Below are 15,503 nucleotides of genomic sequence, written 5' to 3'. Positions count from 1 at the left end.
TTGTGTAATATTGAATGTTATTCGTCGAACATTCAATATTACTCAAATTTAAAATAAACGGGCAACCAGCGCTTGTTCATGACAATGACAAGGACAACTGATTCTCCAGATCGGGGTTCTGCGTGAGTCGAGCTTCACCAAACTTTCAATAAACAGGTGAACAGCGCTTTGTGCAGCAGCGGTGGCTTCAGGGTTCTGCAGAGTGAGTCCTGCAGAGTGAGTCCTGCAGAGTGAGTCCTGCAGAGTGAGTCCTGCAGACTGAGTCCTGCAGAGTGTTTTTAACTTGCTCAGTTCCTGCAGGTCACTTATACGGATTCAGAAAGAAAAGCTGCAACCTGCATCACCACAGGCCAAACAAGCAGGCAGGTTTCGAACGGGCACTGCAGTATTAAGTGTGATGAAGGGAAGTAACATAACACCTTAGTGAAAATCAATGATGTCATAAGGGATGCAATTGTCTGTTTCACCATTTTTGTTTCTTCCCTTCATCTCCTCATGTGAATCTGTGTATATGTATGTGTAAAATGCTGCTTAATATTATTATTACAGTGATTAAACCAGCGAACCCTTCCCTGGCTCACATCTTTTTATTCCAGTGGAAAATGCCTCAGTATATTACCTCATACCTCAACTCCTGCTCATTTTCCTTTTTGAACACTCGGGGCCTCCCTCCTATTTAGCAGAGAGCGAGCTCTCTCAAGCGAGAGGAAGTGTAATTGAGGCCCGCTGAAAGCCTCGCTGACGGATTGTGCCGGTTGCCCCAGCAACACCAAGGCAGCTCTCAGAAGTCAGGGTAGTCGTCTTCGTCATCTTCTTCTTCTTCTTCTTCTTCTTCTTCTTCTGCGGTGCCTCCCAGCATGTCCCCCCCCCACCCCCCCACGTCGTACTGTCTCTATAGGGTAGGCTGTAGATTACATCCCCGCAGAGGACACAAACACAGAGCCTAATCCTCACCTTGGCCTTGACCTCTGCAGGGAAACACACTCCTCCTTCCTCCTCCTCCTTCCTCCTCCCCCACTGTTTGATATAATCCTTTGTAAGAGAGGCTGTAGGAGGCAGTCACTCTGGGGCCAGTGTTTGGAGGCAGGGAAGGGTGTAAATGTTACCAACACAAAAAAAGACAGCTCCACGGGTCCCTGGAGCAAACTGAGATTCATGAGGCGAAGAATAGAGAGAATGTTACTGTTGCATCTTATCTCAGGACGACACAATCTGAGAAGACCTCGCACAAACCAGACGAGTTTTCCTCAATGAAATCTAATGTACGAGATGTGCACCAATCAGAGGTGAGCGAAAAGAGAACGGATCTGTGATCTGATAGCTGCTGGCTGCTCATTTCACATGGGGATTAGAACTCGCTTATCTGCGCCTGACAGTGATTTATTCAAATTCAGATTAGACCTCATACTTTTGCTCTGAAACACGGCGAGACCTCAGTCAAACGGGAGCCTGACTTCACCTCACACCGCGCTCACACACCCAAGTGGAAACAGTGACCTATATGGGGGCGGAAAGGCCAGGGTCCAATTTTTTTACACACACACACACACACACACACACACAATCCCAGGTCTGTGGAACTCTCCCGCCTAAAAGTGTCCTATCCCTGCTGTTCTGTTCTGTGCCGGGTTGTCTTCTGGGGGACTGGGGGGTGAAGGAGCGGGGGAGGAGGGGTAACAGGGTGCCTGCCAGATGACTGTTCTGTCAGCCTTATAATGGGCTGCCATCTGCTGTCTAGCGTACACAAAGGCAAACAGTGTGTGTGTGTGTGTGTGTGTTAGAGAGAGAGTTTGTGCGTTTGCTTATGTGTAAGTGCTCAGAGGAAGAAGGCAGAGGAGATAGATTTGGTTCTGCCGAGTGTTTCACGTCCTCGGTGGACGAGGTAAGCACAAATATAAACAAACATGATGTCCATTAACACGATGACAGGAGATATTTGAGGACAGGATGTCAAGTTTTTACATTATATTCAAATTAAAAAGATGGAATATGTTGTACTTTAAATGATTCCCACAGTAGCAGATTTGTAAATCCAAGTCTGTGCACAACAGGTACCTGTCTACACGTCAACAAGTCACTAGAACGTGATGATTGATGTCCTTAAATCCATCCATGAAGCATAAGGTGGAAAGGCTGCTGCCAATAACCAATTAAGAGGCAAAAGGTCCCTGACATCTTTCAGCTTAGTGCGGGTCACCCAAGAACAAAAGACCCTCTTGTACAAGAATGAGAGGGAAGGGAGGGCCGATTGATTAAGTGGACACGGCGTGCATGCGGCGGCCGTGTGTTCATGTGCACATTGTTTGTGTGCGTGTGCGCTGCTGCTGCTCCTTCTGCGTAAGGCAAGTCTTCACGTTCTCTGCCTCCCTCCGTTTGGGGGGCAATTGAGCGAATGGGCCCGTAAAAACCAACAGCCCCGAGGACAAAAGGAGCCCAGGGGCATTAAGTCATGGGTGAGTGGGCCCCTTTAGGGCCAGCAGCTGACCCTGTGGAGAGGCCTCTTGTTCTGATGGAGGGGACTCGTGTCCCCGGACCCCAGGCCAAGTTGACAGCATCCCAACATATACATGCACGCATGACAGGGGGAGTGGGCTCAAACCACTCTATCAGATGTCAGACGCAGGCTTCACCAGTTCACCTGCCTGAGTCGGATCCACCTGGAGAAAAGTGACTGAACACAATTAAAAGTACTGGATTTTCTTTTCCTGAGAAATTACATTTTGGCAAGAAGTCAAGAGGTCGTTATTCCTGCTGTGAGCATGTCAGGAAAATAAAGAACCGGCAGAATACTTTATTACATGGGAAACACCATGTAACATAACCTAATTATTATCTCCGCCAAGGAGGTTATGTTGTCGTCTGTTAGTTAGCAGGATTATGCAAAAACTGCTGAACAGATTATCATCAAGGATGCGGTATGGGTCTGGAAAGAAACCATTACATTTTGGTGCGGATTCACGTCAGGAGGCAGATTTAGGAATCGTTTATCTCATTTCTTCAGCATTGTGAGATTTGTGGATGTTTTTATGAATTTAATTTGTTTTTATTAAAATGTAGGCATGTTTAGGCGGCTGATATACATGAGTTAGTGCAATTTGAAGCGAGTTAACCTAAATGTAGTTACATAAGGGGACTGCTGGGCTTCGGTGGAGGTGTGTACTGTCTGGACACATGGAGGACAGGAAATTCAATATACCACAGAAGTCAAGCAACGAATGCATTTATTTTATTTTTTTCAAATTAAGTACACGGTTACAAAGACAGTTGGCAGGATTTCTATGGTGACTTGGTTATGATTTCAACTGGAAATGCTACAAAACATAGTTGTGAGTCTGTGATTCTGTATTTAAAAGCAGAGTCTGGCATCTTGTGTATCGCTCATGCATAACTACAGTAGTATACGACCGATGCTACCATCCTGTCTATGTACTTCCCTCAAAACCTATGATGTTACGTGGCCAAGTTTTGTTAACGTACAAACATGTTAACTTGAACTTAACAATATGGAATGCACAAAAACAAGTCAAAGCAACAGAACAGATATATACAGATTAGACACACACAAAAATTTTAACACAAATGTCGTCTGTGGATGTTACTCTACTTTCTGTTTTAGAGTTGTGTACCATTTACTCCGGATCTTTTCCACTTGATCTCCCTGACAAGATTCCCTTCTTATTCTCACTCCAACGCTTAACGCAGGATAATCCAGATTATAACTAATACTGGTTCCATTAATGCAGACAATACAAAGACCATTTATAGCTCTTGTGTTACTTAACCAGATTAAAAAAAGTTTCCTTTATGGAACGTGGAAGCACAGTGTTTCCTCAAAAGGAAATTATCATTAATATATTTATATATATATATATATATATATATATATATATATATATATATATATATAATATATCAAGGGGCGTTTCAGCAGGATACAAGGTTGTTGACATGCTTGCTTTAGCAGTGATCAATTCAGATTTTGTTGAAACAGGATGTTCGGTGTTAGCTGTGATTTTTTTGCACAGACATCTTGTCTTAACATGTTTCATGGAAGGATTATACGTAGTGTATTTACACATTTCTGCAGCAGAACAGGAGAAAAGAATATGTTAAAATCAAGCAGCTTGAGCTTAATGTCAGCATAACAAACTCAGGAGACATCCATCTACCACACTCACGCATACTCAAACACACAAATAAAAAGGATAAGAGCTACATCATCAGAATGAACAAACAAGCATTTCAAATTAAATGAGTAAAAAGTGCAATTTGTCTATGATTAGAGGTCAGAGATGGAGTCCTGCTACCTTATAGCAAAGAGCACGTTTGAGTAACTAGAAGGAATATGACCTCTCTATATGTTAAAAGAGTCAACTAGACACTGATTATTATTATTTGCTAGATCTCGCCTGTCCAGGAAAAAAAAAGAAATTCAACTTAAATTAGTGGCAGTGCACGTTTGTCTAACTTGGAGTCATGGAACCGAACGGTAGCCCAATCCTGATTATTTTTTAAAAAGACAATAAAATTCTTCAATAATTTCTCTTAAATGATTTGTTTTAAAGAAATAAATAAATTAGTAAACATTAAATAAATAAAACCTACAGCCTTCACATAAAAAGTAGATCCTTCTCCACCCAATGCCTGTAGAACACTAAAGATATGAAAACTAGTCAGTGACGACTGACCAAAGAAACAGTTATTATTCTTCAGAACAGCTTTTAGAGCATGTGAGGGGTTTTCTTTTACTTTTGAGGCTGTTTTGTCAGCAAAGTTAAACTTCTTTTTAAAAAAAACTCATGGTATCCGATTTATATTAATATCTAAGCTTTAGAGCTGTCAGATAATAAATAAAACAAACAGAAATAAACATAAAAAGGTACCCTTCCATTCTTGAGGTTCTTACACATGTACATTGCAATGAAATACATTCAACCGATGTCTCGACGGACACTATGGCCTTGGAAAGGAAATGTGTTGTTTAAAGAAAAAAGAGGAAGAAGATACCATCACAAGTGCTATCCAGTTAGCCCTTAAAAACACTGCTCCTTTCTCAGCAGCAAAATCGACTCAGTAGTGCAATACTGACAGCTTTCTATTTCCATCCCCACCGACTTCACATCACCGTGATTCAGCAATAACACTGCTGTCCCTTCGAATGTCATGTGTTTTCACACCCATCCACTTGTCTGTTTGTATGCAAGATAATGCGAAAAACTATTAAACTAATTACCACAAAACTTGGTGGAGGGATGCGGTAAAAGTCAGTGAAGAACTCAATCAATTTTGGTGAGAAACCAGGACATTTTTGTCACTTTCTTTAACATAGCAAGATTTGGGCGTTTTTCAACATTTTCCATGATTACTCAGAAGACCTTGATGAAAAAAAACGGGCTTGTTTAGGGTCTGATATTTATGAGCGTGTGCAATTTGGAGCAGATCCAATGAATTCAAATGTGGTTCGATAAGGGACACGGTTGATGCGCTCTACTGATCGCCATTCTAGTTTTAAATGCTTGCGATGCTTAATATTATATTCTGTACTGTAAGTGTCTATGTTCAAAACCCACGGTGGGATTTGAAAGATACATGGGCGTCAGCTACATGTATAAAAAGCTACAGATGTTGCATGTACGGGGCAGCTTAGCGAAACAAGTTGATACACAATGAGTAGCAATACGTTATAAAATGTCTTGCTGGTTATTTAAACAATATATTAACAATATAAAACTCAGAAGCAGCCACTGCTAGTAATAAACACTATTTCTACAGCCTACTGTATGTGCAGGTTGTTTCAACATTTCTAACTAGTGCAGGAAAAAATCTAGCCTTTTTTTCATATCTGTACAAAATTGCTCATGTAGCCAGGTTGTGTTTTTCAAAAGAGAGTACAAGTCCAAGCTGTAAACAACAAACTACTCGGGCAGTGACGTAGAAATGTGTGTTAATAGGCAGCCATGCCTTTGTGTGGACGTCGTTGGCAGTGCATTTCTGTATCAAAATAAAAACTAAAATCATTTGTCTTCACTGGATTGTCTCTTACAGGATTCAGTGGAGGTTTTCGATGTTGGGATGGGTGTGGTAGTGTTGCCTGCGCGGTGAGGAGACGGCTTTAAAGCACAAGGGCCCTTGAGGTAGAGCCAGACGACGGGTAAGGGCTCAGGTACTGACGGGCCTGTTCCGTCATAATCAGCTGGTCCTCTGTCTTCCCATAAACCACTGCTTCCCACTCACTCACCTGCGGAGAAAGTAACCAGGAGTTACACGTTACATACTTGTTAGAATGACACCCTCCTTTTTTAAATAGTTCACATCCTTTTGTCTGTAACGTATCAAATTAGCAGACTCCACCACTGCTTTACTGTAAATGACCTGCAAATGTGTTGCTTTTGTGCACAGCTTGCAAGCAACTGACTTGGGTATTACCTGAACAGCTGCGTGTTTTGGTGCTTTGTGGGAGGCGGAGAGCTTCTTCACCCGCAGGCTCGTAAAGCGATGGGGATGCACAGGAACGAGTGACGGCTCCTCTCGTGCAGACGTCAAAGGGCGACTGCACTCCTCTTGCTCAGGGGTCGAGGTGACCAGCGAGGAGCTCGTCAGAAGACTTTCCTCCGGCTTCTGCAATATGACATTTCATGAATGGTGAATCTTATAACAAAGAAGTAAATTAACAAACTGATTGATGACCCTTAATTCAATTAAAATGTGTTGTATTTTGAAATTCCTAGGTCTGATTGCAGATGGTGGCAAAAAGACTCCACCACCTCGAAATGTTCCAGGATTAAAGAAGTGAAAGGGTGGCTCCTGGCTGACGACCGTACAGGCGGCGCAATGGCACCATTGGAGGCACATCACCCCAGCAAAAGTTTTCACATTAGTTTTCTCATCTAGGTACAGGATCTATACCAGTGTTCTTGAAGTGACTTACTTCTGTGTTGTTGCGCTGCTCCTGGAAGAGTTGGGTGTTGAGGCCGTCTTTACCCCAAGGGTCTAGCACAAGGGACTTACGCACTTTTCTAGCTGGGCCATCCATCTGAAAATAAAGGAGCAAGATACAAGCAATAAATCTTATTCCATCAGGGAAGGACTAGAATTGTATTTTAGAGCTACGTTTAACTTGGAAAATATTCAAATATGTGTGTATCTGCAAGTGTTTGTTAAAAGCAGATTAGTCATGAAGTACTGAGAGACAATGTGCATCCTACACATACGTTATGTTTCCATGCTCTGTAGTCTGGCTGGTTGTCTGCTCTGTTAAAGATGTCTGCTCCGGTCTCCTGCTTCAGAACTTCTCGAATGTCCTCTTCTAGAAATGCTAAAGGCTGCGGCTGAAAAACACAAACAGACACATAAATATAACCACGAACTGGAAGTGTACTGTATGGAATTGTTGTATGTATATATATACATTTGTATATGTATATAAGTAAGTTATTATAAATACAGGCAAGCAGCCACATTGGACGCCTTACCTCCATCTTTAGGGGCCCGTGCATTTTCTCTTGAGCAGCCAAAGCATTCTTGAAAGGAGTCGGTGTCCTTGGGGTTGGAATCATTATGGTTTTACAGAATTTGGGTGTCCGCGAACTAGAGAGTTGAGAGAGAATATTCCACATTGGTTACTCTCCTTACAATCTGATAAAATCAAGATTAAAATATGATTGTAGAAATTTCCCACTAAGCAGAGCAAGCCTCTGGATTTTATGTTTTGCTGTTATTTACCCATCGTTCTCCTTCTGGTGCTTCGGTGTGGTTTCTTTGTGGAGCGGCGTGTACAGGAGACACCTTTGGCCGCACACAGGAGTTGAGGTGAGGGCAGGGTTATCCAGACTCAGATGTTCCGCCCCTGATATGTTGCAGAACTGGGAACAACCACACAAGGCGGGTCAGTCACATGACCAATACAACCACAAACACAAAGCAGTCAGCTGAGGTGGGGATTTTTGTGTGTGTGTGAAGAGGAAAAAATAACATATTTCATTTACTCGTGATGGGGTAAATGGCAGTGACTTTGTTGGCGTTTTCTTTGGAGAATTTGAGTTATTTTCCAAGAAAGACGAGCAGGTCCTGTCGCATAAAGGAGATGGTTCTCCCCTCTCTCTCCTCCTCCTCCTCCCTGTGGATGCTTGGGAAGGTTTGGACGAGTTGATGGGAGTCAGAGAAGTGACACTCCCAAGACCAAAGGAAGCACTGTTCTTGTCTCGGCCTGATATGGCAGTGGGCGTGTTGAGAGTGTAATCCATTGAATTATCCATGGTCCTCTCTTGCAGGAGGGTGGTGTAGCCGGCCAGATTGTGCCTGGGCGGTGTCGCTGTGTCTGAAAGGTCAAAACTGGTCACGTCACTCCACGCACCAGGGTCCTGCAGAGCAAAACACATCTACAGTAGATCTTTAATACATTCAAGAGTATTTTCAACACGTTCATTTTGCGATACATTGGTGCTCTGCTCCTCCTGTTACTTACGGAGTCAATGAGCTCCATGGTTTCTGCAAACTCCGGTATGGTCTGCAGGGTGGAGAGCACGGTGCTGGCCTCCAATGCCAGGAACTTACTGGGAGAGATTGGAAGCTGTGCTGTAGGAGCCTGGGGAATGTCAGTGTCCCTCCAGGGTTTTCTCTCTGCCTGCTCCTCCAAGCTGCTGCCACTTGTGGTCAACGTGTCATCGGACAAACTGTCTGACCAGATGGAGTACTGCTCCAAGCTCTGAGGGAGGAGGGAGGGAGAGAACACAGGTGTTGGATCTTTGGCTGCACCGGACGTTTGGTGGATGATTTGTTGTGGAAAACTAATATGATTTCATTGTGAAATGATCTAGATGTAAAGAAAGTGTGGAAAACACCAACAAATCTTGACCACTAAATCTCACAATATGAAATCACAGACTGTGAAGAATGAGGTAGTGAATGAAATGTCAGAGGGGACAGAACAGGAACAGAACAGGAACAGGAGGGACAGAGTGTTTGGGCCAAATCCAAACTGCTGGCTGTGTGTGGGCATGGGGACCGGGGGAGATGAGGGAGCGGGTTGGTGGAGGGAACAATGGTAATAAGGGGTGTAGGTGGCGTCCAAGCACAGCTTCAGGCCAGTCTGAATGAGTAGCAAGATGGGGAAGGTAGTTACTATAGCAACACTACAGCACATCAGGCACGCATACATGTGCGCCATTCCTGTTTTCACAACTATACACTGCAAAAAGTCCATCACAGAGTCAATTAAAGCGAGAGTCTTAAAATCGTATTGACCATAAAGCAAGGTAAAGTCAATTGTGGAGATGAGAACTGTGAATTTTCTAGAATCGAGTGTTACTGTAATTTTTTTTCTTTTTAAATCAATTCTGATAAAAGCTTAAAAAATAACATAACAACGTTTTTGAACCAGATGTTATTTTTTGTCTTTGTCTCACCTTAATTGAATTTTAAGACTCAGTTAAATGGGATATTTCATGTTAATGGCCCTTTTTACAGTGTATGTAAGCTACAGACACAGGCGGGCTATGCTGACTAAGTACGCTAACACACATTGGGAGTGTGTTCTTACACATGGACCTCTGCACTGCACTTGTCGCTGGACTTCACTCTCTGCTGACATAAGCAGCAGCTCAAGCTCCTTAATTCTTTGCTCTCTGTCAGGGTCGTCCAGGCACGATGGCTGGAATAAACAAACGTCAGAGAGGGGAGGTCAAGAGGACAGGAGGAAAGGAAGGTGTTAAGAAAAGCAGACAAAAACCCAACAGATTTACACATAAAATATTTTAAGGGAGGATTTGAGATCAATCCCCTTTTTGTCAGTTATTGAATGTTAGATGAAAATAACAGGACATCCAAGTATTTGACTTGGAGTCCAGAGTTAGCAATCACAAGGATATCTAGAGACAGTCCAGAAAATAAAGAATGTGACAAGTTCTCCCCACCAGCATGCAGAGGAAATACTCAAACACTCACCTGAATGAAGCCTGAATTTTCAGGAAGACTATCCATCATGTGTCCACTGTGAGGATCACACGTATAAACCCCCATCTTAAACACACAGAATCACACAACCACACAAGTAAAACACAAGTAAAACCCACTGAGGACAAACATAAATGATTCAAACACCATACAGTATGAAGAGGAAAGTGAGAGTGGACCTGGTTGGGTCCTGGTATCGACAGGGGACTGTGATCACAGCTCTGAGGCTCTGCTGGAGTTGGGGGACACAGCCTGTGGTGGCGTCTCTTCCCTCCACTGTGAGAGGAGGACAGAGTCTTGCTGTGATCTTGCAGGTAGCCCTCGTGCTCCACCTTCCTCCTCATGGTGGAGTTCCAGTGGTTCTTGATGGAGTTGTCTGTCCTGTTGGGTAGAAGATCTGGCTTATGTAGCAAATCACCTCCTCCGTTATAGAGATACAGTAAGCAATGAACGAGCAGCGTTATATTACCGTCCAGGAAGAAGCTTGGAGATCTCTGCCCAGCGGTTGCCAAGACGTTTATGGGCATCATAAATGATTCGGTCCTCTTCCTGAGTCCATGAAGACTTCTTCACCTCTGGGTTGAGGTGATTGTGCCACCGTTCACGACACTGCTTTCCAATCCTCCCCTGGAGGTGCTTTGCGATCACTGACCAACGCTTGGGACCATATTTGTGTACCAGGTCAATAACCTATAAAAACATAATTGAATGAGAAATATTTGACAGACAATTTTGATTTGTAAATCAGAAAAATAAGAATCCATACACTATTCTATTCTGTTAGTTGTCTCTGTCATCTTTTACTGTATGAAAGGATGGAGTCAAATTTTACTTGGATTCATTCAACAAGCTTGGGAAAAAAAGGAAAATCAGATCTTTCTACTTTTCTAATAGCCAACAGCAGCTCCAGCGTTCAGAAAGCTTTGACTGCAGCAGCAGAGCTTGTTTGGCTGTTTCTTTTGCAGCTGATGTCACTGTTGGCAGCTCCAGCCATTACTGATAGCTCTGTGTTTCTGTTATGATGCCAAGATTTCAGAGGAGCATTCCCGACATTCTTAGAGAATAGTGAGCCATTTAAGGAATGCATTGCTCATCTTAGAGCCGGGAAAGACATTTGAGTTTCCCACTGTACAAAGAAGGGCTCGGCTCCAAACTAGTGACATGGAAAGTCTGTGTTTTATTAGGGATGACATAGTCATGGATTTACTTTTCAAAAAAGAAAAAAGAAAAGTATGTTTTTGGCGGGACGTACATTTGTGCATGTGCACAGCCTGTGTTGTTCTAAAGGTTGAAGATACATTGCATTGTGGAACTTGTTCTTTCACTTAGACTAAGCTCCTGACACTCCCCACATCTTCCTTCTGTCTCACCTATCGTTTACATTTGTAGTCATCCCTCTTTCTGTCCACAGCAGGAACTCCCAGCTCCTCTTACCTTTTGATCCTCCTCTTTTGTCCAGGGTCCTTTCACCAGCTCTGGGTTGAGCACCTTCTGCCAGCGGTGCTGACATTGGCCATCTGTCCTCCCCTGTGACAGAGACACACAAAACACAACACCTCATTACACCACGACTTCAGTTATATTTACTCCTGACAGCTGGAAATAAATCTGTCAGTAACTGCACTCATGACTTAACTCCACTGTGAAAAACATCCTATTAAGGAAATATATAAATAATAGTATTAGTAAATGGTTTTGGTTGTTATTAACTGTTTGGGGAGGGATGGACTAGTATTGCCAATAAACCAATGAGATACTACTCTTTCACAATGCAGACATATTACACTTTACTTACTTGAAAAAAGTTGGCTATTAATTTCCAGGACTCAGCTCCATGCTGCTCAACCAGTTTTTTCAGCTTTTCATCCTTGAGAGGAAGGATGAAAGTTGGGGGGGGAAAAAACAACAGAGTGAAGGCACTTTAGTATCCATCCTTAGGAACTTTCTACATTGTAGTATTATGTAATAACAAACAAGCATTGATAATTAAGGTTCCCATGTAATGTACAGCACAAAACACATTTTTATTAGTAATAAGATAAATTACAAATCTCATGCTGTCTCCATTTCACATATGAAAATAACCTACAAAACTCCCTGATAAACTTACCTCATCTCGGGACCACTTCACTTTGCACAGTGTCTTTTTATCTTTGCTCTTCTCTTTGCATTCGGTGTCTGTGGAGATCACCTCTTCATCCTCATCATTGCTAAAACTACACAGGAGAAAGAAAAGATTTCATTAACAGAGCCAGCATTTCTTTATAAGGTCAATAACTCTAGGAAGGAATATTGATATGAATATTGAATTGCATGAAAATTGCATGAATCCATAGAGGTTTGGAAATGTTGCAAGGTTAGACAATAAAATCAATGCTTGTGCAAATGCACACAGTATGTATAAAGCTACCTAAAGTATATGTTGTCACTGAACATGCTCTCAGTGTATAGAAGAGTGTTAGGGTAAGCCAGAGACTCAGCTTTAAGTACATTTTTCTAATTATTTTGTCATTTTAAATTGGTTGGCTTGTTATTTCCTGTAATGCAGGTGAATGAAAGATGTGGCTACTGAAGAACTAATAACTGTGAGCAATATAAGCACCAGCAATTTGATTCGACAAGCTTGTATGAGAGAAAGAAGAACATCACTGCACACCGTATGCATTTAATTTGGCAATGGCAATCAGCCTTTCTAGAGAGGCTGAAAGTGACTCGAGCAACATATTAATAGTAAAATGATAACAGTGTATTAGTACAATTCTGCTTCGCCGCAACCCTTTCAGAGTAAGAGAGAAAGACATGTATTCGCGTATAACTAAATGAACACAAAATTCCTCTCTCCTGACATAAGAAGTTGGCAGGTAACACTGGACGTCTGTGTTCCCATAAAAGTTGCTGCTGGGCAACACTTTCTTTGTGGCAGTGGAGCAGACTTTAATAAATAGAGGAGAAATTAAGTTTGCTGTTGCCAAGAGCTGTTACCATACAGCAAACCTCAGAAATCACACATACACACACACACACACACAAGGGGAAAACACTGCTCTCCTGAGGTTTTCCATCAGCCCTGCAGGGAAGCCCGAACATGGCAATTGAGTTTTGGTGTGGCCTGATTCCCTCACTAGAGCAAAGAAAAGTGGGGAAATGAGTCTGGACTGTGCTCTGAACAGGAAGGAGGGACGTAGAGGGGCTGAGCGAAAGGGGCGATCAACAGGCTCTTTCACCTCCAGAGGTGTGCCAGTGTGCGTCATTTAGATGGGGGAGGGGTGTGGTCAGGGGAATGGCAGAGCTCTAACGGTCCAGTCGTTCAAAAAGTTTCAAAAAACAGAGACTTATATAACATCTCCACATTTGATTTAAAACGTTATTTACCCGCTTAACTTTGATATAGCCAGATAATAAAAATTAAAGTGTTTTCAAAAGTGGTGAAAGAGAAAGAAAGGAGCCACCCATCCATTATATGTCCAGATGTGAACACAAGGAGAAGTATGTGTTGGGGATGAAACATAAACAAGCTGGATGATGATCATCATAAAAAAGCTTCAACCAAAAGTTATTTACATTTATGATTGATCCATTTTTAAAAATAAATTGTTCTCTTTCATTTCTAAATGTCAGACAATATTAAACCAGGTTCACCATAATTTCCTTCAACCTACGTTTAACTCTCAAAAAGTTTGTTTGGCTCCAAAACTTCTTCAATTCTTGACAATAAAAGTCAGTGGAACAAGTAAATGTTACAGATGGAACAATTATCAAAATAGTTTCCACTTAATATGATGATCGCCCAATCATTAAATTAACTGTACTTTATCACAAATTAAATGCTTTTAATATCCATAATTATTACAATTGACAACACTTGATTGCAGTATTGTGCACAATCAATATTCTGTCTGTCTTGGTCAGTATAATTCAACAGCCCAATATAAGACATCAAATCTAATCACAAACGGTTTTGTTTGTTTTCTTAGGTACTTTCTGTCAGGGGGCATTCCTGAAAAGCACAGAAGGGCTTTGAGAACTGTATTCAGCCTACTTCTTTTCTCCACCGGCTTTATTTACCTTGTGGCAGAAACCACGTTTTCCAAGAGAGCACAGCACACATTTTACTGCAACTCTTTATCTGTGCTTTTCTTCTGATCTGGACAAGACAGCATCTGAGCCTTACTATCTAACAGACCTGTCACCTTCAAGGGACGTGTTTTCAAAGATGCTGCTGCTGCTGCACAACTGCTGTTTGACAATGGGCTGCGCGCCTCCCGTGCATAAATAAACACATTAGTCTATTAACCTGTAGTATGTGTGGAACAACATTAAAGAAACAACAACCATGCAAACCCATGATTTGAACACTTTGCAGGATTTATAAGCCATAACTTTTACACTACCCATGCTTATGTCCAGGCTGCTGGAGAATGCACACTGTTAATCATCCATTACTACATATTGATATGTAGTAGAACTGTGCAGGTGCACGTGCAGAACACGTTCACTGTCAGACTAAATCGCAAACATGGTGAATATCCTCTCTGCACTGACACCGTTATTTGCATTGAGGCTGTGACAAACAGATGGCCACCGCACCGGACGACAAAACACCAGCAGAAGACACCCACCTGCGTGTCTTCACGTTGTCCATGGCCGCCTGCGGGAGGACTGGACCTTCTCAGAGACGAACCTGTGTGTGGCGGCGCTCACATTAACACGCGTGTATCCGCACGAGTCGCTGTCAGTCATCGCTGGTTTCCTCTTGGGGCTCGGTGGTATCCAGCTAGCATTACTCGGCTAGCTAGCGGGGCTAAGTCACTGCTGTACCCGGTCCATAACGCTACGCTCCCTGGGTAAAAGCCCGGCTCTTCGTCGGTAACATGTTTCCAGAGGGAAGCGTCGCTGTGTGTGTTCTGCCTCTTGTTTCTTATGGTGAACTAAAGTCGCATGTGGAGCTGATACGGTGGAAAGCGGCCGCTGCTGCCTCCTCTCTCCTCGGACTGATCCTCTGTCACTTCTCTCCTCCGCTCGCCTCACGATGTTTGTCCATCCCGCCGATTCTCGCGCCCAGCCCTCTGCGCAGGCGGCCTCGCCCCCGATTGGTCAGAAACGGGGGCTGTGAATAGAGGAGTCAACACTCGAAAGTGATTGGTCGGAAATGAGGCGGGTGCTCGCGTGTGATTGGCCAGAGGTCGGAGGAGGTTCGGTGTGATTGGTCGGATCTCTGAGGAGGCGGGCGGCAGGTTGGAGGACTCTGCTGTCACCTTCTGCAGCAGAATGGGGCTTTTCATTGCGAGGGGGTGCAGGGGGCTTTCAGGGGCGTTCAGGGGCCCTTGAGGGGGGTTCAGGGGTTCCCAGCCCCCTGGTTTCACCAATTTCAAGTGACATAAATGCATTGCAATCTAATCTGATAAAACTTTTATTTTGTTTTATATCAAATGACACAAATCCAGACAAGAAGGTGGCTCTACTGAACCTAGAATATAGCATTTATACCAAAGGCTGCAGATCTGTATTGGAGTGCATGAGTGTTTTTATGACTTATGTGTACGGTGGCCGAG

General features: G+C 43.0%; 2 protein-coding genes across 5 annotated transcripts in view; one reads left to right on the top strand and one right to left on the bottom strand.

Annotated features, from left to right (window-relative positions):
- LOC117753717 (vexin-like) overlaps window positions 1–568 on the top strand; it is a 4,688-nt gene extending 4,120 nt beyond the window's left edge. For both annotated transcript variants that reach the window (XM_034571989.1, XM_034571988.1), the window contains exon 5: window positions 1–568. This exon is cut by the window's left edge and continues 855 nt beyond it. The gene's annotated coding sequence lies outside the window, so the exon portion shown is untranslated.
- A 2,636-nt stretch (window positions 569–3,204) lies between these two features.
- mybl1 (v-myb avian myeloblastosis viral oncogene homolog-like 1) lies at window positions 3,205–14,994 on the bottom strand. 3 transcript variants are annotated; one of them, XM_034571977.1, is made up of 16 exons: window positions 14,571–14,994; window positions 12,062–12,167; window positions 11,747–11,818; window positions 11,386–11,478; window positions 10,421–10,641; window positions 10,131–10,332; window positions 9,943–10,017; window positions 9,539–9,649; window positions 8,465–8,704; window positions 7,986–8,378; window positions 7,723–7,862; window positions 7,473–7,587; window positions 7,212–7,328; window positions 6,929–7,033; window positions 6,427–6,618; window positions 3,205–6,238 (listed from the first exon to the last, which is right to left on the bottom strand). In XM_034571977.1, the coding sequence occupies exons 1-16, from the start codon at window positions 14,591–14,593 to the stop codon at window positions 6,113–6,115; spliced, it is 2,331 nt and encodes a 776-aa protein (XP_034427868.1). In that variant the 5' UTR covers window positions 14,594–14,994; the 3' UTR covers window positions 3,205–6,112. The 3 variants fall into 3 exon arrangements, with proteins under 3 accessions (XP_034427868.1, XP_034427869.1, XP_034427870.1); XM_034571978.1 differs by having other exon boundaries at window positions 7,986–8,360; XM_034571979.1 differs by lacking the exon at window positions 9,539–9,649.
- Between the last annotated feature and the right edge of the window lie 509 nt (window positions 14,995–15,503).

This window comes from Hippoglossus hippoglossus, chromosome 20 (assembly GCF_009819705.1).
Source record: "Hippoglossus hippoglossus isolate fHipHip1 chromosome 20, fHipHip1.pri, whole genome shotgun sequence".
Classification (NCBI taxonomy): domain Eukaryota; kingdom Metazoa; phylum Chordata; class Actinopteri; order Pleuronectiformes; family Pleuronectidae; genus Hippoglossus; species Hippoglossus hippoglossus.
This window is presented reverse-complemented; position numbering and strand designations above follow the sequence as displayed.

Excerpts from the sequence above, each read along its gene's own strand:
- mybl1 (XM_034571977.1), bottom strand. The coding sequence starts at position 14,593 with ATGGACAACGTGAAGACACGCAG. Across the intron at positions 11,479-11,746 it reads TAATAGCCAACTTTTTTCAA|GGGAGGACAGATGGCCAATG; the intron begins GTAAGTAAAGTG and ends TCTCTGTCACAG. Across the intron at positions 6,239-6,426 it reads CAAAACACGCAGCTGTTCAG|GTGAGTGAGTGGGAAGCAGT; the intron begins GTAATACCCAAG and ends CTTTCTCCGCAG.